Source organism: Schistocerca piceifrons, chromosome 6 (genome assembly GCF_021461385.2).
Source record: "Schistocerca piceifrons isolate TAMUIC-IGC-003096 chromosome 6, iqSchPice1.1, whole genome shotgun sequence".
Taxonomy (NCBI): Eukaryota; Metazoa; Arthropoda; class Insecta; order Orthoptera; family Acrididae; genus Schistocerca; species Schistocerca piceifrons.
The window spans coordinates 571632307-571655893 of record NC_060143.1 but is presented as its reverse complement, the minus strand read 5'-3'; the positions used below and the strand labels follow the sequence as shown (position 1 = coordinate 571655893).

The 23587-nt window shown below is 40.2% G+C and overlaps 1 protein-coding gene across 3 annotated transcripts in view; it reads left to right on the top strand.

Moving 5' to 3' along the window:
• Nucleotides 1-23587, top strand: part of LOC124802787 (protein mothers against dpp) — a 129890-nt gene that overhangs the window by 30198 nt on the left and 76105 nt on the right. For all 3 annotated transcript variants that reach the window (XM_047263788.1, XM_047263789.1, XM_047263787.1), the window contains exon 3: nt 9084-9255. In XM_047263788.1, the coding sequence (XP_047119744.1) occupies nt 9084-9255 (172 nt within the window). The remainder of the gene's footprint in view (nt 1-9083; nt 9256-23587) is intronic.

Here is a 23587-nt window from a genome sequence, read left to right as displayed (position 1 = left end):
TGGAGTAAGAATTAAAATCCATGGAGAAGAAATAAAAACTTTGAGGTTCGCCGATGACATTGTAATTCTGTCAGAGACAGCAGAGGACTTGGAAGAGCAGTTGAACGGAATGGATAGTGTCTTGAAAGGAGGATATAAGATGAACATCAACAAAAACAGAACGAGGATAATGGAATGTAGTCGAATTAAGTCGGGTGATGCTGACGGTATTAGATTAGGAAATGAGACACTTAAAATAGTAAAGGAGTTTTGCTATTTGGGGAGCAAAATAACTGATGGTGGTCGAAGTAGAAAAGATATAAAATGTGGACTGGCAATGGCAAGGAAGGCGTTTCTGAAGAAGAGAAATTTGTTAACATTGCGTGTAGATTTAAGTGTCAGGAAGTCATTCTGAAAGTATCTGTATGGAGTGAAGCCCTCTATGGAAGTGAAACCTGGACAAAAAATAGTTTAGACAAGAAGAGAATAGAAGCTTTCGAAATGTGGTGCTACAGAAGAATGCTGAAGATTAGATGGGTAGATTGCATAACTAATGAGGAGGTATTGAATAGAATTCGGAAGAAGAGGAGTTTGTGACACAACTTGACTAGAAGAAGGGATCAGTTGGTAGGACATGTTCGTCAGGCATCAAGGGATCACCAATTTAGTATTGGAGTGTGGAGGGTAAAAATTGTAGAGGGACACCAAGAGATGAATACACTAATCAGATTCAGAAGGATGTAGGTTGCAGTAGATACTTGGATATGAAGAAGCTTGCACGGGATGGAGTAGCATGGAGAGCTGCATAAAACCAGTCTCTGGCCTGAAGACCACGACGACGACGACAACAACAACAGCAGCAACAACAACAACAACAACAACAACATGTAAGGCATTTGACTGTGTGAATCACCATATTCTCCTAGATAAATGGAAGTGTTTGGGATCGATGGTATAGCCAACCAGTGGATAATGTCATATCAAACTACAAGAATTCAGGTAGTAGTACTTACTAATTCAACAAATATAGTTCAGAAACTACACCAGTGATAAGTGTAACACATTGTGAAGAAATAAAAAATATGATGGGAACTTCGAAATTCTTAGGCGTCCAGTTAGATGAAAATTTAAACTGGAAAAAGCACATTGTGGAACTTCTAAAACATCTTCTTTCGGCAATATTTGTAGGTAGAATGATTGCAAATCTAGAGGTGAGACAAATGAGTAAGTTGACATATTTTGCATATTTTCGTTCAATAAGGCATGTGGAATAATGTTAAGAAAGGAAGTCTTTGTTGCTCATAAAGGTACTGTAAGAGTGATATGTAAACACACTTGTTTTCATTATTACATAAGTTTATTAGCCCAGGCCGCATAAAAATACACAATGCTAACTTGAGTTTCAGCAAAATTAAAACATCTTCATATCATTTATAAAGAAAAAATTCTTACAGAGTCAGTCTGTTACATCAATTGTTCAATTATTCGACGAAATGGATTGCCCCTGTAAAAAAAATTTTCTGTACAAATCATCAGAAGGTGGCATTTTCATTTTGCTGAAACTAGTAATCTGGGCTAATAACCGTGTTTTGATTCTAAGATTATCTCCAATACAGCTGACGATGTCAAATAATCATCAGAGTAACGTTTGGTGTCACCCAAGATCATCTTGTAGACATCTGTTTATGGAGTTGGGCATTCTGGCTACTGCTTCACAGTATATTTATTCCCTCATGAAAAGCACTCCGTCTTCAGGCCGCAAGTGGCCCATCGCTACCATCCGACCGCTGTGTCATCCTCAGCTGAGGATGCAGATAGGAGGGGTGTGTGGTCACACACCGCTCTCCTGGTTGTTATGATGGTTTTCTTTGACTGGAGCCACTACTATTCAGTTGAGTAGCTCCTCAATTGGCATTATGAGGCTGAGAGCACCCTGAAAAATAGCAACAGCTCGGGCAGCCAGGATGGTCACCAGTCCAAGTGCCAGTCACATCCGACAGCGCTTATCTTCAGTAATCTGATGGCAACTGGTGTATCCACTGCGGCAAGGCCATTGCCATTTCCTCATGAAGTTTGTTGTAAATAATCCATTACAGTTAAAAAGGAACAATGATGTACACAATTCCAATACCAGAAGGAGAAGTGACATTCATTACTCCACATTAAGATTATATTTAGCACAAAAACGAATCCACAATGCTGCAACAAAAGTTTTTGATCAATTACCCAGTGATATAAGATGTCTGACAGCAAGGTAAGATTTGAAAAATTCAGCATGCGGCCATATTTACAAATTAATTTGTGATATGAGTATAAAATTACTTGTTCCATATCATTACAATACATCATACAAAATGATCCATGGAACATGAAACTAACTAACTAAATAAATTGACTGCCATTCCAGCAGAGCCAGTAGGAGTCACCCTATTCACACAACTGGAGACACTGCACATCCTTCCAGCATCAGGCAAGAGAGGAATATTCCCTCCATGGCATCTTCCTCCTAAAATACAACTGATCCACAACCTGATATTACTCATTTGATAAAAGACACTAGGACATTGGACTATAGAATAGTCTGATTGCTGTCTTATGGAGATACAAAGAGAAAAATATAAGTAAAGAACAAATATGCCGTCCACATAGGGAACACTGGAAAGAGGAAGATAGTGGTTTAACTTTGCATCAACAGTGTTGGAAGTTGGATAGGGAAATTGGCCATGTCCTGTTAGAAGAACCCATCCAGGTGTTTGCCTTAAGTGGTATAGGGGAACCTGGAACTGGATGGTTGCAGTGGGGTTTGAATTGGCATCCTCTCAAATGGAAGTCCAGTATCTTTTCACGAGACAGCCTTGCTTGATGGGGAGCACAGAAGAAATCAGATCAATACATCACATTTGCTGTTCACATCCCCACTATTTCAGGGATTTTACATTGTAATTGTAATGGTTACTCCCATCATCTGAAAAAAGTTGAATTTGTTTAAAGTTATCCCATAAAATGTATAGCACTGCAGAAATCAAGATTTCTGGAGGACCATCTCCTTACCACTAGAGGGCAGCAAGTATATAGAAAAAGTAAATACTGAACAAGCATCCAGAGATGTTTGCACACTAGTTCAGTTCAACACCTGTGAACATTGTATGTGTAGCAAGAGGCTTTGCAGTCAGTGAAATAGTATGACAGTTTGTAACATACATCTCCCATAACTGGGATGTTACATATGGGGATATGAGAAGTCTTTTGAAGAATTGCCTCACAACCCCCACCCCCCTTTCCTTTTATTTTATTAGTGCCGCAATCACATATCAATCAGTGAGGTAGTAAATGGATTATTCAGACACAGACCTCTGTGTAATGAATAAGGAGTCCCAACACATTTCAGCACTGCCTTTGGCACCTATTCTGTAATAGACCTGATGGCCTGCAGTCTTTTGCACTGGTGACTCAGTTGATAGTTGGTCCTCGTGACAACTTTTATTGTATTGACCCCTAGTGTATTATTGTATTGAGCCTGAATCTATAACATAATGATTTTTTTTTGTCACTACAAAGAGCCAGTTGACTTTGAAGACATGTATAGAATTTTGTTAGATTGTCCTCTTGAAATTTGCCATTTAGCATGTTGTCACACAGCAGGTTAATTACTTCCAACAGAAGGGTAAGTGGAAGTTTCTCAATGGAACAGTCAAATGGGTTTTCAAATATAGAAACGTCTTCTGCAGTTGCATCAATATCCAAAAGAACATTGTGGAAACTGTTGTTTGGGCTAGGAAAATATATCACTTTCAAATTTTTATGCATGAAGCATATGGACATGATTTATGACTCAATCAAAGCCAGTTGTCACTGAAATGACTTTATTGCCATGTAGGTTTCACTTATTAGCACTGTTTTGCCTTGTAATTTAAAACTGAATCCACTAAGCAGTCCTAGGATGTTGGCAGTTTTTCAGATGTAGAAATATATCAGTGTCTGCCCTGTGTTCAAAAGATCTTAACAAATCTTTGCCACTGCTAAGCCATTGAACTGGTGTGTGGTAGGGAAGTCATAAAATTTAGCTTCCACTTCTGACTGAAAATCACAGAACTGATGGTGGTGCTCTCCACTAGAATGAAGTTCACCATTGACACAACTGGTTCTGAAGCGCAATAGATTCATATATTAGCCACAGCATACCTGCTGATGAATAATGCAATGAATAGCCACAGGATTTAAGCACTCTTTTTATTTTTGCAAGCCTTGTAAATGTACTCGACTAAGCCTTTGTCTGTTCCACACATATTTTTACCACAATCAGTTGTGACACATTTTAGCTGTTTCCATTGCAGGTTGTACTTTATTAACGTTCTCTCAGCTGCTTTGGAAATATTTTTACTTGTAGTTGTTCCATGCAGACTACTCATACAAGCTAATTCTTCAGTCACTTCAGAGTCAGCATCAATTACTCAAATAAATAGCAGCAACTGAGCAATAGCTGTCACGTCCATTGACTCATCAAGAGCCAAGGAAAATCACTCAAAATCATTTGCCCTGTCAATGAAGCCTCGAGCTGGCACACTGATTTTCATAACGTGAGCAAGTGCACGGTGTTCTTTATATATGTGCAAAGAATAACTGTCTTTATGTTTCCAAGGTAAACATGTATGAGCAAAATCACAAGTTAATCTTAGTTTAATTAGACAGTGATAAAATAATCTTATATTGCATGAGCTAAGTCACTGTTTAATTAAACAATAATAAAATAAACTTTCATTGAATCACACTCTTGCCTTGTACAAGTGTTACCCCACAGTAATGACGCACTCGAAGCATAAACAGTGTAGTTGCATTAGATCTCAGCCAAACACGTATTTGGTTACTAATTATCTCGTAGGCAGTTGCCTCATTGTGGGATTGTGCTGCTAGCTCTCAATCTGAGTCATTTTCTTGCATGGATCACAAATTTTTTTCTCTTTTTGCTCGCTGTTTATTTTTTATTACTGCTGGTTGCTTGGATTTATGACAACACAATTTATCACTGTGTTAGCTGAAGCAATAACGATGGAATAGGTATGAGCTCGCAGTTGTAAAACAACAGTGGAAGGATGCAAGACAATTTTATTTGTGTTTGGCACACTTTATGCATAGACGTGGCTGTTCGAGGATTAACTAGTTACCAATGTTGCTGCCAGCAGCCTCAGTATTTTGAACAACTGTTCTCAGGGGAAGGCTTATAGAAATAAATAGGCTATATCCATTTTCTCAGGACACCTTCCTTCAGCTAATACTGTCAGACATTGTTTAATTAGTTTACAATCAGTAAATTGTTTTCCCTCCTTAGCTAACAAATGAGCTTCTTATAGACTTAACTTAGTTGCAGCCTCATTTACATTTTTTAATTTCATAAGGAAACTGCGTTGTAATAAAGTATTCCATTTCAAAGTTTCTGATTTTTCCAATCGTGCTTTCCCAGTGAGTTGGGATATTGTACGAATGCTTAGTCTGGTGATGCTAGTGCAGATTCTACTCTTTTTAATACAGCTATAGTATCACTGCATAATAAACACAATGACTGAGCGAGGTGGCGCAGCGGTTAGCACACTGGACTCGCATTTGGGAGGACGATGGTTCAAACCCGCGTCCGGCCATCCTGATTTAGGTTTCCCATGATTTCCCTAAATTGCTCCAGGCAAATGCTGGGATGGTTCCTTTGAAAGGGCACGGCCGACTTCCTTCCCTAATCCGATGAGACCGGTGACCTCGCTGTTTGGTCTCTTCCTCCAAACAACCCAACCAACCCAATAAACACAATGCTTTGCCAACCAATTTGTTATCAAATAATTGTCAGCCCACTCTGCCTTGAAAGCACAGTGTTCAAAGTCCACATTTCTCTTCGTTTGTGATTTTGGCAGTGACATGATGGAAATACACTTGTAATAGAAATGAGAACAGAATGTTGCAGAACAGTGATACATATGGCACTGATAATGCTGCCAACTTAAAACTGCTCATCACCACAGCGGCAGCGCTAAGGCTTGGCTTCCTCAGCTAGCTTCCTTCACACAGAGGCACCACACAGATTTTTCTTGCAGCTATTCAACTTCCATGTTGACCATTAGAGTATGTTACCAGTCAACTGTAATATGTATCAAAAAATTTAGGTTTGTTACTCTGCAGCTTCACAGATAATGATTTTAAACTTTCACATGATTTTCATGTTTCATTCAGTTTTATCTTGCTTCAAATTTTTTAGGAATTTGGAAGTGTAAAATAATACATTCTTAGGTCATGGGCCATAGAAAAAGAAGCGGCAGGTTGGATTAGACCCCCATGCTGTAGGTTGCTGATACCTGCAATAGGTCATCCTGGAACTGGATGGATTAATTAGTTCAGAGATTCCAAGGAGACAACAGCCACCTCCAGTAGAAACACACCTAGTAAAGCACTTCTATGTTCAAACTAACCTTAGGGTTTGATATATCTACTTCCACAGAAATATCCACTAAAAAGGCAGATAGTCACAGTAGCACAAGTTTATTTTTCTAACACAATGGAAACAAAATCCTCAGTGTGCTATGGAGGTAAAATTCCTTTCACTCTGAAATTAAATAAAATTCTTGGACAAGTGGACAAACAGTAGTTTTTCAATGACAAACAAAGTTAAAAGTTCCTGAATCCCAGAAGCAAGTAATTAAGTTCCCCAATATATGGAGAAAATTTAAGTTTAGCATGAAGCAAGTTCCTCAGTTCCTGGATTTGGAAGAGAGGGGGAAAAGAAGAAGAAGAAGAAGAAGAAGAAGAAGAAGAAGAAGGAAGAAGGAAGGCAGAAGGAAGGAGGAAGAAAGAAGGAAGAAGAAAGAAGTCAACACACTAGCTTAAGTCGCAGAAATGAAACACTTTCAAAATATCTTACAGTAGTACTTCACAGAAGAAGCATCGACAGCCAAACAGTTTTGAATAATTTTGAATTCTGGCAAGGGTAGGTGCACAAAGTAAAGTTTTGACTCTGATTGTCTGTGAAGAAGACAAACAGTAGAAATTATACCAAGCCCCACCAACTACGTCACTGATTACACTTCAGGTCCAGACAGGGGAGGTGGTGTGCTGTCCCGGAAGATGGTGGCGGAGCCCAGAGCCTAGTGTAGTGGAGATCTTTAGGTCGGTTGTTCGCTGCAATTGAACTGCTCTGCTAAGCTCACATGCTGGCCTAAATAGCTGCCATGTGGTTAAGATCCATGTGGGCCTATTTTGACACTGCAGTACTTCCATGACTTCTACAATTGCCATGCACGCCATCTGGTGGCCTGGCCAGAACACTGTTGTCATCACCTACTGGCTGGGCTGCAGAGTTCCATAGTTGAGAGTTCCTGTGGCATCTGTTTCATAGGTGTGGAGTTTTTGGCAACCCAAATAACTTAGAAGTTGGGCAGGATGCCATTGGTGCCTGATGTCTTGGGCACCACAGGAGTGTTGATGACAGCTTTATCTTATGACACAGCATGGTTTGTATAGCAATTTCCTCATATGTAGCAAGTTTGTCTGTGGATTACAAACAATAGTTTAATGTTATCCAAGACAACCTCTGATCTCTGCCTTTCACAATCAGCTGTAAATCATCCCTTCACAGTACAGATAAATCAGTTGTCGTTATTTGGATGCAAGTCAGATTTACCTTCCAGGGAGTGAACTGTCAGACAAACTAGTCAAAGGAGCAATGGAAATGACAACACTAGAACTGAAAACCCCTAAAAATTACTTACAACCAAATGAAATACTGAATCCTGAAGAAATGGGAAGAAGAGTTACAAAATACTACACACACTAAGTTAACTAAGTATGGTCAGAGACATCACCAATGAATGCTTGAAAACTGCAACAAAGCTCAAAAAGAGAAAAGATTACCTTATGTTGTTTCCGAGTTGGACACACTAAAATCACTCTTCAATTTGTACTTTGTCTAGAAGAACCCTCCCAGAACATCTGTTGAACAGTTCTAACACTTTGTTGTTTCCTCGAAGATTACAAGTAGGCAAGATGTGTGACATCAGTCAAAACTAAGAAATCGCCTCTCGTAGATACTAGTGGATGATATAACACCCATAAACTGTACATTTCATTTGCTATGAAAGAATGGACGTTACCATAGCATTTAAAATTAGCAGAATTAGAAATTTATTTTAAGGGGTGGGGGGTACGTTACCACCAATTTAACTCTGAGGTGCTGCCATCACCTGGTTCGTTGTTCCAGAACCCAACATAAACAATCAAATGTTTGCCTTTTCTGTCTTTGAAGATGTTAGGTATAAATTATGTATATTATCTTGCAGATATAAACTTCCATCATGACAGATAAATTTGGTCAGATTGGGTAACCATTCTTGCACATTGCATAACACACATCACTTTCATATTACTGGAAATGCCAAGAAAAAGCCTCACACTTATGTTTTTGGTTACTGTTTAAGGCTAATTATGTAATTCAGTCCCTTTAAAATAAATTTCAGTATGTAAAACACTGGCAGTATTGGTTGATGAAACAGGTATGTATAAAGATACTGCCACTATGAGAGATTCCTATCCAGTATTGAAGCTTAATAGCTGTGTAACTATTCCTTATTACTAAGATGAATTTGAAAGGAAATAGTAATATGAAATGGCAAGATGAAATACTCAAGTCTTTGTGTTGTGACAACAGAAACACTTAGTGTGCACCCCATTTCACTTGCTTTGAATTATGTTCTGAGTGACACATTCTTTTCATCACCAGTTCCCAAACTTTATACCATCATAAGGTATACTTATGATGGTTCAAAGCCCATGTTAAACTGTAGGTCTCCCTACAGTTGTTTCAGAGGTCGGAGAAAAAATAATGGCATACTACCTCCAATAAGAAGTACACTGGCCATGCCAAGACAACCTTTGAGTTGAAAACAGCTTTATTATTATTATTATTATTAAAGTAAACTTTATTTCTGAATGGGGGAGCATTTATCTCAGAAACCTACTTTTATTATATGCTTACAAATTTGTTTGGAAAAAAATAAGGCTTGTTCTTATTCTATGCTTAAATCCTAAGTATTTTATTTCCAACTGACATATTGTGTTTTGTATGTATTTAGGTATCACATAGGAAAGGCTTGCCCCATGTTATTTACTGTCGTGTGTGGAGGTGGCCAGACCTCCAATCTCACCATGAGCTAAAACCGATGGAAAATTGCAGATTTCCTTTCTCAGCTAAACAGAAGGAAGTCTGCATAAATCCGTATCATTACAAGCGAGTTGAAAGCCCAGGTAATTATTTAATTTGTTTATGATGATGTATGCTCTTTATATGATGTGTACATGTTCGTAAGTTTAAACATTTGCTGATATCTTAGCATGTATCTATTTAAAAATATTCAGTTAATGTGCTGTGAATAGTGTCTTAAGGCATTATGTAAACTGTCATTGGTTAGTCTCAACCTGTTCATACAGATCCACTATATACAATATTATTTCAAGTGTGCTTCCTCAGTGTGCATGTAATGTCAGCGAGCACCAACTTGTACCAGCAGGAAATTTATGTAGTATTACCAAGAACAGCCAAAAGTAGTTTCTTATTTTGAACCTAGCTTGCTTACATTGTAGGTACTCAATACAGGCATTTTTGACAGTTTGGGATAGCTCTGACATCTGCATGAAATAATGTTGATAATAATGTTGATAATAATGTGTTAAATATGAACGAGTTTTGTCACAATCAAGTAGAAGGTTGATGATTATCTAAAGCTAATATTCAGTCGGTGCAACAGCAATAATAGAAATTAGCTGATTTTTCTTACCATTTTGTTACTGAGTGCTGTTGAGGCTATTTACAGTTTGACTGGAAAAAGGAAATGCAGAAAGAAAGAAAGGAAAGTACCTTGACTTCTTATCTCACTGGAGAACTAGTATGTTTTGATTTGACTATTACAGTATCATTCAGTAAAGTGAATCGTAAAAAATGAACCTGTACACAAACATTTACCGTATTTACTCGAATCTAAGCTGCACTTTTTTTCCGGTTTTTGTAATCCAAAAAAACAACTGCGGCTTAGAATCGAGTGCAAAGTAAGCGGAAGTTCTGAAAAATGTTGGTAGGTGCCGCCACAAATGACTTCTGCCATCGAATATATGTAGCGCTGCATAGGCATGCTTTGCAGGCACAAAGATAAATACTAGCGCCAAAATCTCCGCGTCAGTAAATAAATTTAAAAAAAAAGGGTGGAAGACAAGCCTTCTTCTCCGCCCCGAGTTTCGACCACTGCATTTTATACATTATCCAACGAAGTAAATACAAATTCCGTATTGTTCATCTTCGAATGTAGCAGCATTTCAATGTAGTATGAAAATCCGACTAGCAAGACTGTTTGGGATGTTTGTCAATATGGCCAACACTACGTTCTGAATTTATTCCTACCTGTGAGAAGAGATGGTTGCTAATAGGAACTTTTATGAATTGTGAATCACATACAGTATTCTCTTCGCCATAAGAATAATACGAATATAAACATTTTGCTGTGTATTCTTTCGTGTTTGCTGCTATCTCATTTAAATCCTATCTTCCGAATAAACTACGAAACTAGGGTGAGACAACAGCAAACATGGAAGAATATACATATCATGTCATGTTTATATTCGTATTATTCTTATGCCTAATAGTGATACAGGCAGAAATGAAGCACGACAATTGACTAGATTTTTAAATCGAAGATGACTCTAATTTCTGTGCAGAATGTAATGTACTAAAGAGGCGTCTGCAAAGATTTTCAAACGGAGAAAAATTTTCACTAAACTCTCGTTCAGAACGTCTTCTATCAAAAGCAATATATTATTTGGTTCTTGTTGATCATTATCAAAGAAAGCAGCAGTGTAAGTAACAACAAATAGCAGTCTCTCGCCATTGTTTTGCTAATGAAACAATTCCTCTCTTTTTAAATTGTAAGCGGCGGCAGCGCGCACGAAAACAAGCCATGCCGCGAGCAGGGACAGGCCGTAAACACTCATTATCAGAATGCGACAAACAATTCATGACACAGTACAGTAATACATTTTCAGCTTAGAGTGACGTAACACCTATAACAAACAGAACGGTACTTACCAGATCAAAGCAAAATAAGCAATTAATTCAAACCAGACGAAGCACGTGAAAAAGGAAAGGTACCCGTATATATACGGATGGAGCACGTGATGCATAGCAATGGCTACCTAGTAAAGCTTAACTGCTAAGCTTACGACTCGAGCCTACTGTAGCTGTATCGTCATTCATTCGACCTAAATTGTGTCTCATATTACAATGGACCAACTTTGTTTCGATTTGGAGGTGCGGCCTAAAACTTTTCTCTCCCCTTGAATTTCGAGTCTCAAATTTCAGGTGCGGCTTAGATTCAGGAAAATTTTTTTTTCTTGATTTCGAGTCTAATTTTTCAGGTGCGGCTTAGATTCGAGTAAATACGGTATGCGTGCGCAACTCACATGCATATAGCTACTGTTTCCTGATGCTGGGGTCCAACTATGGACTGTGCCTGCGGCTGACGTGCAGTGATCTGTGGTGGGTGGTGCAGGCATAGGAGGTGGCAAGGGATGGGGAGTGGGGAGTATAACAGGGTACTGGTGATGGAAGAGATTGCGCTGCTTGTGGAGCATGCAGGGATGTGATGGTGACAGGATGGGCCGTGCTTGGGACGCTGGGGGGTGGGGGAGATCTAGAGAAGGGGAAAGACATTAGGTGCGTTGATGGAATAGAATGTGTTTGCATTGCTAGAGTGGGAATGGGAAGGGGATTGGTAGAGTGAGAAGAGGGACTAGTGAAGGTTGAGGCTGTAGGCGGGGGGGGGGGGGGGGGGGTTACTGGAACCAATGATAGTTTCTGGGGAGTTTCCCCACTTACACAATTCAGGAAAGCTGATGTTTGTTGGAAGGATTCAGATGGCACAGGCTGTGAAGCTGTCGCTGATGTGAAGCATATCTTGTTGGACAGCACATTCAGCAACTGTGTGGTCCAGCTGTCTCTTGGTCACAGTTTGGCATGGGCATTCCTGTGGAAGACAGCTTGTTAGTTGTCTTTCCCACATAGAAAGGAGCACCGTGGTTGCAGTGTAGTTTGTAGAACATATGACTGCTTTCACAGGCAACTCTGCCTTTGATGGGATGGGGCCTGCTAGAGTAGTTCATGGTTGGAGGATGTATTGGACAGGCCTTGCATCTGTCGCAGAGATATGAGCCATGAGGCAAGGGGTTGGGATCAAAGGTGGAGTAGGGGTGGACAAGGACATTGTGTAGGTTTCTTATGTAGCTAAATACCGCTGTGGAAGAGGTGGGAAGGGTAGTGGGTAGGATATTCCTCATTCAAGGACACACAGAGAGGTAGTCAAAATCCTGGTGGAAAATGTGATTCCCTTACCCCAGTCCTAGTTGGTACTGAGTCATGAGGAAGTGGCAGTAGGCAGCTATTGAGAAGGACGTTCTGAAGTGCTCAGATGTAAACAACAGCAGTGGTGTAGCTTTAAGAGTTGTTTTGAATACAGTGCAGTGTTCTTCTTAATTTCCAGACTGTGTGTGTTTAATACTGCTGTTATAAACTTTCTTTTTCTTTTTTTTTTTCCCAAGAGTTATTATTCATTCTGTGTCTTCTGTGACTTAAAAGCTATAGTAAATGAAAATTAGTGGTGTGCCTACAACCTAGTGTTAACTTCTGTTCACCGTATAATTGTTACGTGTTATCTTGGATACTTTACAGTGCTTTAAATAATTTCCTGATAGCATCAGTTTAAGTGTGTTGTTAGAAAATATCATGCTTTTATAGTTTTCATTCACTTTGTGTCTGATATTACCTACTTTCAATGAACCCCGATCATAATTCTACATCAGAAACGTGTCAGGGCTGTGAGTTGGTGTTTCATTGGGGAGAAGGCAGTGGGAAGTTAAAAAAGTGTCATATGGGACTCTTCCATGGAACTGCAAATTATGTAGATGAGAAAAGAAAATCATGAAACTGAGATGAAAGATTTGTACCCTCCAGATAGAATTAAAAATGGCATATTTTGAATTAGATAGGTTGAAGGGAGAATGAGGCAACAGCAGCTGGGGGAAGGTGACAGGTAATAGACAGAAAGAGAAAACCTCTGACATTGCATTTCAAATTTTGATCAACAGTCAGTTTGACGATGCTGTTCTAATTTGTCGATCCCTTCCGAATAATAGAAATTGTCCAAGTCTGGAAAATAGCTATTAGTTTTTGCAATCACCTTCTCGTTTGAATAAAATCTTTGTCCCACCAGCCATTTCTTCAAATTGGGGAACAAATAGTTGTTTGAGGGAGCCAAGTCTGTAGAATAGGGGAGTATGTGAAACAAGATGGAATCCTATTTCCATTATTTTTTGACCACAACTGCTGAGGTGTGGTGCATTGTTGTGATGGAAAAGGACTTTTTTGCGGTCCAATTGCCAGCATTTTTCTTGCAGCTCGGTTTTCAAACGGTTCAATAATGATGTGTAATATGCACCTGTAATAGTTTTACCCTTTTCCAGATAGTTGATGAGGATTATGCCTTGTGAATCCCAAAAGACAGTCGCCATAACCTTCCGACCAAAGGACTGGTCTTGGCCTTTTTTGGTGCAGATTCTCCCGTGGTAATCCATTGTTTAGATTGTTGTTTGGTCTCAGGAGTATAGTAATGTATCCAGGTTTCATCCACAGTGAGGAAATGACACTCAAAGTCCTTCGGATTCTTCCTGAACAGCTGCAAACCATCCTTGCAACACTTCACACGATTCCGTTTTTGGTCAAGCGTGATCAGTTGCGGAACCCATCTTGCGGATAGCTTTCTCATGTCCAAATGTTTATCCAAAATATTATGTACCCATTCTTTTGAGATGCCCACAACACTAGCAATCTTACGCATCTTAACTCTTTTGTCATCCATCACCATATCATGGATTTTGTAAATGATTACTGGAGTTGTATCCTCAACAGGGCCCCCAGAGTGTTCAGCATCACTTGTGCCCATATGGCAACTCCGAAAATTTTGAAACCACTTATAAACTGTTCTGATCGAAGGTGCAGAGTCACCGTAATGTTTATCAAGCTTCTCTTTAGTCTCCTGAGGCGTTTTGTCTTTCATAAAGTAATGTTTAATCATCACATGAAATTCTTCTTCCTCCATTTTTTGACAATCACTTGACTTCCTTGATTCACACGAATGCCAAACACAAAGAAATAGACCAGTATGGCTGAAACTTGCTGTACGTTCTTTCCAAAGATGCTACTAACTAAACATGACCTTGATATGCGCCAGTGGTTCCATCTCTCGAACTTTGCACGGACTTTTCAAACGTCCCTTGTAAAGTGCAAAAGACTCATAGAAACAACTTTAAGACTAAGTCAGTAGAAAAGTCACAAAAAAGAAAAGCATCTTGCTACTAGGAAGAGTTGTGGGAGGGGTGTAAGCCAATTGCTACAGGAATAGCTGAGTGCGTAATACCAGGTCACAAACATCCCGAAACCTAGTACCAAGCTTAGCCAGGTGACAGAGAACACAGGGTCTTGTCCAGAGATTTGGATGGCGAGGATAAGGTACTTATAGTTGTAAGAGCCTGCCTAGAACTTAGAATATGACTTGAAAGTTGACGTGGAGGAAATAGTAGCAGCAATAGCATACATTTGTGTGGGATTTGTCAAGGTTTTGCAGCGACATAACCAACCCAAGGTTAACACAACCGTTAGCTTTATGAACAAAGAGTGAGTTGCTTTTGACTGAGACAGAGTTTAGTATCTGTGCCGTGCCAGTTGCTGCAATTGAGAGATGGGGATGCACTAACAATGGCCTGCAACTAAATTGGAGGGGGAAGAAAGATTGGCTGAGCACCTTGCAGAAAGTGTAAGGGGAAGGGGGCACAAGTACACAAGGCAAAATCCCTGTGAGTCCAGTAATCACAGGGGAACATTTTTATCGGTTAAGAGTCAGTTTACAGGCAGAGAGTACTGAAAGAAATTAGAGCAGTACAAGGCATAATACATGTAGCAGTTTCCAGAAAATTAAAATTCCAAAATTAATTTGGTTCATCGAAACCTTAGAAGTGATTTATGTTCTGTGCCTTTCTGAACACCATCTAATGACGGGGAAGGAGAAGTTAAATATCAGGCATTGTAGACTTGCACTATTTTTGTGTGGAGTTAACTTGGAAAAAGTAGGGGCTGCAACAAGTGTAAAAGTTGGACACACAGTCAGAAAATTTGAAACAGATAAGTGTTGTGTTGATCAGAACCTAGAACCATATTGTTGTGAGTTGTTACTGCAGAATACGTCTCTGATCACTGTAACAGTCTACCAATCCCTTCCATGAAACGTCCAGCTATTTATGGAAAATCTAGATTCTGTTGAGCTGCCTGTCAGAAAAGAAGGAAAAGAGAGTAATTTGTGGAGATTTCATTTCTGTAGAGTCCTTAAAAGTTACAGGAAATGCAAACTAGAATTATTAATTATTATTTGTGTGTTTCAGTCTAATTTTGGTAGTAAATTTTCCAACTAGTACAGCAAAATAGTAGGACACTGATTCATAACATTTTTATAGATAATGTTCAGGCAGAAACAATTAATGTGTACCGAATTGCTAATGGACCATCTGATCATGATGTACAGTTAATGGAAATCAACAATATGTACCGTACAACCTTGCAGTGAGTCCATACAAAGCCATGAGACTTATTAATGACAAAAGAATACTGTGTTTTAAGAGTGAGCTAAAATGGACGGTATGGGATGAGATATAAGTAGAAAGAGATGCTAAAAATTGAATTTATTCGATAATGTATTTGTGTCAGTATTTGAAAATTACTTTCCTAAAAAATTATTCGGACCCCGTGGGTAACCAAGTGATTTAAAATCAAGGATCCAAAAATGAGGTGATTCTTGTGGGTGTGGAACAAGTCAGGAAGTATAACATAAAAATCATAAAAATTTGAATGTAATACTCACTTCCTTGATCATTTGTTAGGAGACTGTCAAAATATGTGTCTACATTACAGTAAACTGGAACTGCTAATACTTACAGAATTAATACACTGTCAGAATGAAAGATAGTTATGCGCTTTTAATAAATTAATCATACACAAAGCACCTAATCGTGACTGTTGTGACCAAATGCTGTCAAAACTGAAATCTAACAGACATTTTTACTTAAGCTGGTCTAACAGCCCCTGTTAAGATATTCATCTATAGAGTAGAAGGATACTACAAAAAAAATACTGTAGTACTTTTTAAGGAAAATCTTAAAACTCTCCAAAAGTGTGCGTGTCTTGACAGATTTAAATAAAACAGATAATAAGATTAAAACTGTATGGGACATTGTCAGTGCACAAAATTAAAATATGCATAGTTAAAATATTTTGACAATGTTGTGACGGATAATTCACAAGTAGAAAGTACTTTTAACAATCATTTTCTCAATGTAGCAGCAAATGTCATATTAAATGATTCAGCTGAAGAAGTAAGAGACTATATTAAAAAATGAGCATATATTAAAAATTTCGTTTCACTAAACTTTAAGCAACTAGAAGTAGTAGCAACACCCTTCACTGAAATTAATACAATTAAAAAAATTCTAAAAAACTAAAGTCCTTGTTGGGTTAATGGAATTTTAAACAGAATTCTGAAAAGTTTTTCCGACTTAATAACTAATGCCCATAGTGTGTATGTAATACATCACTGCCACAGGGAATTTTTCCAGGCTGGTTAATATACAATTATTAAACCACTACATTAAAAAAAAAGGTGACAAGTATGACTTAAACCATTATTGTCCAATTTCCTCATGCACATCTATTTCCAAAATGTTCGAAAAAGTAAAGCAGCCGAGTAGTCCCACACTTCAGTGAAAACAATTTACTTAGCATATCACAATTTGGAGAACCGAAAGGTTGCTTGAGTGAGAATGCTATTTATACATTCACTCATCAAATAGTGCAAGCCTTAATTAATAATATATCACCAGTTGATACTTTTTGTTATTCTTCCAAGGCACTTGATTGTGTATCGTGTGTATCATGAACTCTCTTAGAAAAACTCCAGTTTAATGAAATTGATGGATTTATGCACAGCTGGTTTGAATCATACTTAAGAAACAGAATGCCAAAGGCTGTGCTGAATAATTCAGACATTGTCGGAAATGTAGAAAATTTTAAGATTGGGGAAAAATAGCAAAGGGAGTCCCAAGGCATTCAGTGTTGGGTGTTCTACTTTTCCTTATACACGTGAATGGCCTTCCAATTCACATTCAGCAAGCAAAAATGGTTCTTTTTCCTTGTGATACTGGTTATATAATAAATCCCATAAGAGAGAAAGCAACAGAAGAGCTGGTAAATGATATTTTCGAAAGAATTAAATGGTTCTCTGAAAAGAGACTCTTCCTAAGTTTTGAAGAAAAGCACACCACATTAGATTCTGTGCAAGAAGTAGAGTGATACCAAGAACTGGTGTAGCACATGAGCAGTAGTGAGAAAGTAGGATAGAATGCTCCAAATTTTTGCATTTACATATTGATGAAATCTGCAACTGGAGGAAACATGTACTGAGCTCCTCAAACAATTAAGTTCAGCTATTTCTGCTCCACTCAGTGCTTCTACACAAGGTTGGGAGGATAGTTTTGGTCTTTGAAGTTCTCAATGAGACCATTGACATATTTGGAGAGAGACTACTCATCACTACAGATGCAACGACCATGAATGGCTAGGCTGTATGGAAGGGACTTACTGGTATGGAATGGATGGCAGCTGTCAAAGTGGAGTTACGATGGTGACTGGTAGAGTTGATGTGGGTGTAGGTTCTGAGGTAGCCTTTCTTGAGGTGGAGGTCAACATCAATGAAGGTAGCTTGTTGGGTTGAGGACGATCATTAGGCCAAGATAATGAAGATGTCATCAGGGAATCTGAACTAGGAGAGGGATTTGGGATTCCGGGTGGTTAGGAATGGTTCCTCTAGATGCCCATGAACATGTTGGCATAGGATGGTGCCCATTGCTGTACCACAGACTTGTTTGCAGGTGATGCCTTCCAAGGAGAGCTAATTGTGGCTGTGGATATAAACTGTCGAGTCACATTAATGTGACCACCTGTCAGAAGACTGAATAAACTTGTTTTGTGCTGCGATTTGTAGCGAGATAAGCAGGAAGAGAGTTAGTGAGGTTCTGGAAGGTACCCACAGAAATGTGGAACCACAGACTTTAGTGCTGTGGCCAGCTGCACTAGATTTCTTGATTGAGAATCCATGGTGTGAACAGCCGATTGAGGTGGTCCCACAGATTCTTGATTGTGTTTAAATCCGAGGAGTGCGATAATCTCATCCTGGTGCTGCTTGAACCATGTAAGTACACTGTGAGCTTTGTGGCAAGTTGCATTGTCCCGCTGGTAGATGCTACTGTGCTGGGGGAAAACAAACTGCATGTAGAGGTGGACATGGTCCTCATGCTGAGATACATACTTGTGTTGATCTGTTGTCCTTTCCAGAATTACAAGATCACCTAGGGAATGTTATGAAAAGATTCACCAGACCATAACGCTCTCTCCTCTGGCATAGAACCTTCAGATGATTGTTGCAGGGTGTTTACTTTCAGTCTGACAGGGCATTAAATGTGATTCTCTGAAAAGGCCACCTGTTGCCCATCAGTGGATGTCCAGTTGTGGTATTGGCAAGCAAATTACTTCCTTCATCACTGATGAACAGCAGTCAGCCTGGGTGCATGAATCAGATGCCTGCTGCAGAGGCAGTAATGGTCACTGAATAGTTGTTGAGGAGTCACTGTTGGTAGCCCCTTGGTTCATCTGGGTGGTCAGCTGTTCAACAGTTGCATGTCTGTTTGCCCATAGATATCTCCGCGGTCGTCATTCACCTCTGTCATATGTGGCCGGTGGTATACCACAGTTACCTTCATGCCAGTTTTGGATAGCGCCAATTTGCCATACATGGTGTACTTTAACCACAACGGCATGTGAGTACTTTACATTATATGAGATATGCGTCCACTCATGGTCCGAAAGACAATTATCATGCCCTTTTGGACGCCAGATAGGTCCTTCCATTTCAGCAGTATGACAATGACTGCAGTGTTTTCTGCGGTCCCTGACAAGCTTTATGTACTCTCCACTGATGCTGCCATCTGCTGTCTGTGTGTAGCTATTGCTTGTTGGCTTCGAATGTAGGCTATGGCCACATTAATGTGACTGAACTGTGTGTTTCATCATGGTAACCAGGAAAGGAGTTGTACATTTGGAGTCAGTCATGTGCTGGGAAAGGCAGTGTTCATTCGCATCAAGGTCATGAGCATTGGTGATGTTAGTGTAGAGAGAGGTGGCATTGACAGCTTTCATGGATCAACACATTCAGACTATTACTCATTACTACCCTACTGTATAAAAAATACCCATCATTCCTCCTCTGACTCTTGACAGTTTATGTTTCCTTACCACCTATTGCCATGCTCATCACTGTAGATGCTACCTCTCTTTGCACAACATCCCCAATGACCATGGGTGTGCCACTATTGAACACTACTTTTCCCAATACCCGACTGCCTCCAAACCTACAACCTCATTCCTAATCCACTCACAATTACTTCTCCTTTGAAGGCATCACCTAAAGAAAAAAAAAATCATGGTATGGCAGTGTGCACCCACATGGCACCTTCTACACTAATCTGTTCATAGGCCATCTGGAGGAATCTTTCCTAACTACCTGGGATCCCAAACCCCTCGCCTGGTTCAGATTTGTCGATAATGTCTTCGTGATCTGGACTGAGGTTGAGGTCACCCCACCTACATTCCTCCAGAACCTCAACACCTCCCCCATTAACTTCACCTGGTCCTCCTCAACCCAACAATCCACCTTCCTTAATGAACTCCACCTCAAGGATGGCTACATCAGTACCTCTGTCCACACCTGACTTGCCAGCCACCAACAATATCTCAATGACAGCTTTCACTCATACCAAGAAATCCCTTCCATGCAGTCTAGCCACCCACGGTCATCACATGTGTAGTCATGAGCAGTCCCTCTCCAACTATGCCAAAGGTCTCACTTTGACCTTCAAAGCCTGGTATTACCCTCCCAACATTGTCCAGTAACACCATCCAGGAATGGGGCAACTGATTCACATTCTAAGCCAGGGTTCAGCTATCTCGGATCGCACCCTGAAGTGAGGAAAATCATACCCACTACTATCTCGACCCCTCCCATGGTAGTATTCCAGACCTACACAATATCTTTATCCACCCCTAAATAGACTCTGTTCCCATTTCCCTTCCTTATGGCTCATATTACTACAATAGATGTAGATGAAGACTTGTACCATGTATCCTCCCTCTACGACCTACTCTAGTCCTGTTGTAGCCATATCCTATCCCATGACAGGCAGGATTACCTGTGAAAGCAGTCACGTGATCAACAAACTAAGCTGAAATTGCTGTGCTTCTTTCTGCATGGGCAAGATAACTAACAAGTTGTTTGTCCGCACGAATGGCCACTGCCAAACTGGCCAGAAAACAGCAGGACCACCCAGTTGCTGAACTTGCTGTCTGACACAATGTGCTTCACTTCAGTGACAATCTGCACCATATGGAACCTTCCTACCAGCACCAGCTTTTCTGAATTGTGTGGGAGGGAGCTCTCCCCACAATGTAACCTTCTTTCCCATGATGCCCCTGGCCTCTATGTTCTCCTGTCCCTGCCCTCCTCCTGTGAACCCCTTCTCCCTTCCCACTGCCACTCCTGCACTATGCACATCTTCTATTCCACCACCTCACCTACAGTCTTTTCCCTTTATCTAGATCTCACCTCTCTCACAGCTACCCCCCCCCCCCCTCCCCCGTGACTCTGTGACGGGTGCATTGTCATCGTCATCCATAAAAATTCCACCGTTGTTTTCGAACAGGAAGCTTATGAATGGCTGCAGACGGTTTCCAAATAGCCGAACTTAACCATTTTCAGTCGATAATCAGTTCAGTTGGACCATAGGACCCAGTCCATTCCATGTAAAGACAGCCCACACCATTCTGGAGCCACCACCAGCTTGCACAGTGCCTTGTTGACAACTTGGTCCGTGGCTTCGTAGGGTCTGCACCACACTCAAACACTATCATCAGCTCTTACCAACAGGAATTGGAACTCATATGAATAGACCACAGTTTTACAGTCATCTATGATCCAACCTATTTGGTCATGAGCCAGGAGAGGTGCTGCAGGCAATGTCGTGTTGTTAGCAAAAGCACTTAAGTTGGTCGTCTGCTGCCATAGCCCATTAAAGCCAAATTTCGCTGCACTTTCCTAATGGAAACATTCATCATAAGTCCCACATTGATTTCTGATGTTATTTGACACAGTGTTGCTCGTCTTTTAGCACTGACAACTTTGCGTACACGCTGCTGCTCTCGTTCAGTAATTGAACGCCGCTGGCCACTGCTTTGTTCATGGTGAGAGGTAATGTCTGAAATTTGGTGTTCTCAGCATACTCATGACACTGTGGATCTCAGAATATTGAATACTGTAACAGTTTCCGAAATGGAATGTCCCATATGTATAGCTGTTAATTCCTGTTGCGTGTTCATAATCATTTCAGAAACTTTTCAGATGAATCACCTGCAATGACAGTTCCGCGAATGCTTCTTTTATATCTTGTGTATGTGATACTACTGCCACATGTATATGTTCACATCGCTATCACATGACTCTTATCATCTCTGTGTATAGCTGCTCTCTCCATTCAGGAGTTCAGTTCTCTTCTGACTCTACATTGGTGTTTGTAATAGACATGCATCAGTGCAAAGTGTCGTACATCATTTACTATCCTGCTTTTGAATTTGGACTTGATTCTGGTTATGGCGTGACATTGTTTGGTGGAGATGCCAAGTGCTTCAAAATATCTGCATCATCATAGGTCCAATTAGGGAACATAAAAGCCGTCATCTACATGGACAGAAACCAGAATACAAGCAGTACATTGCTCCCACGTTCTGTATATTCAGGAAACCAATCAGTGTTTTCTGGAGACACTGAAGAGGACCTTACAAAATGGCTGAAATACAAATACGACAGCTGGGATTACATGATGTATTCACCAAATGTATACTTTTACACAGACGGTGTAGCAATGGTTTGTGAACAACGAAGAGAAGCACATTCTCTTAGCAGAACAACAATTGGAAAACAGGGGTCATCATCATGGGGAAATGTCACACTCCTATATACAGAATGCCTTAATCCAATGCCACATTGTGAATCAGTTTGACAAAAGACTTATGACTGACTCCTGAAAGCAGCCCCTATGGTGGTTATGGAAGACCACCAAAGACTCAACCCCTCTCATGCGCCAGGTAGTAAGAGAAGAGCTACAGCATTTTATGACTGGCCGAATTGTCAGACCAAGGCAAGAGATAACAACCCTGAATGTCAACAACATACATCAGGAGGCAGTAGAGAAAGATGAAGAAATTGTGTATTGATCCTTAACACATTTCACCACCAGCTGAATGTTCTACGAAGAACAGACTCAATCAACTTGGATTTATGCTGCAGCCATCAAGTGTCAGTCTTGCATCCCACCAATGCAGGTACAACCAAGTCCTCCATCACGTAAAATACCCTACAGAAGAACAGACAATTAGAGGACAGAAGAAAACACATCAGTATGCTTCCACTCTGGCTGCCTTAGACACATTGTGTGCTACTGCAGGGAAAGAAGGTATGATTCCGGCGACTACTACATTGCCAGATGTCAACTGTCGCAACAGTTCTGTTCATGCCAGTCAACTGCAGACATCATAACTGCCCTGTGGGACAAAGACTATCACTGTGCCCTGAATGAATTTACTCCTCAACATGCTGTAGCCAATCACAGTCACCGTACAGAGCTACCAGCTGCATGCCTAGCTCCCAAATTGAGAAGAAGCAAGTGAGGTGGCAATCTATGGAGATGAAACTGCCACATGTGAAAATTGTCCACAGATGACAGTCATCAAGAGGTCAGGAAATCTCATTGATAACATCATCAGTGGCCAACCTGTACAGATGCTAATCAACTCAGTAGCTTCCATTGCCGTGCTGTCAACTGATTATTGTTGTCAGCTAAAGAAGAAGTGCTGCGTTACACAAGTGTGTTGTACAGAAACTTGCAAATGGGAAATATGTCCAACCAACAGTAACATGTGTTACAAAAAGTGCTCGTATAGGGTGTTGCCGGATGAATGATAGATAATCTGGGAGGAATTGGAGAAACCAAAAGTAACATCATTGAAGCATGAGAGTATCCTCCTTCCTCTCCTGTGGCCCTTGTGAAGAAGAACAGCACATGGCATTTCAGCATCGACTATCTGTGACTGAACAGACTCATGAAAAGAGGTGTTTCTCCATTGCCCTGCATTGGTGACATCCTAAGCTGCTTGAGAGAAGAAAATTATTTCTCAACTGTGGTCATGTGGATAGGCTACTCACAAATCAAGGCTAACATGGTTGATCAGGAACAGACTGCCTTCAATGCACCTGATGGCCTATCTGAGTGTTGGACTATGTAACACTCCAGCCACGTTGGAGTGTATGATGGACAACTTGGTTGGACACAT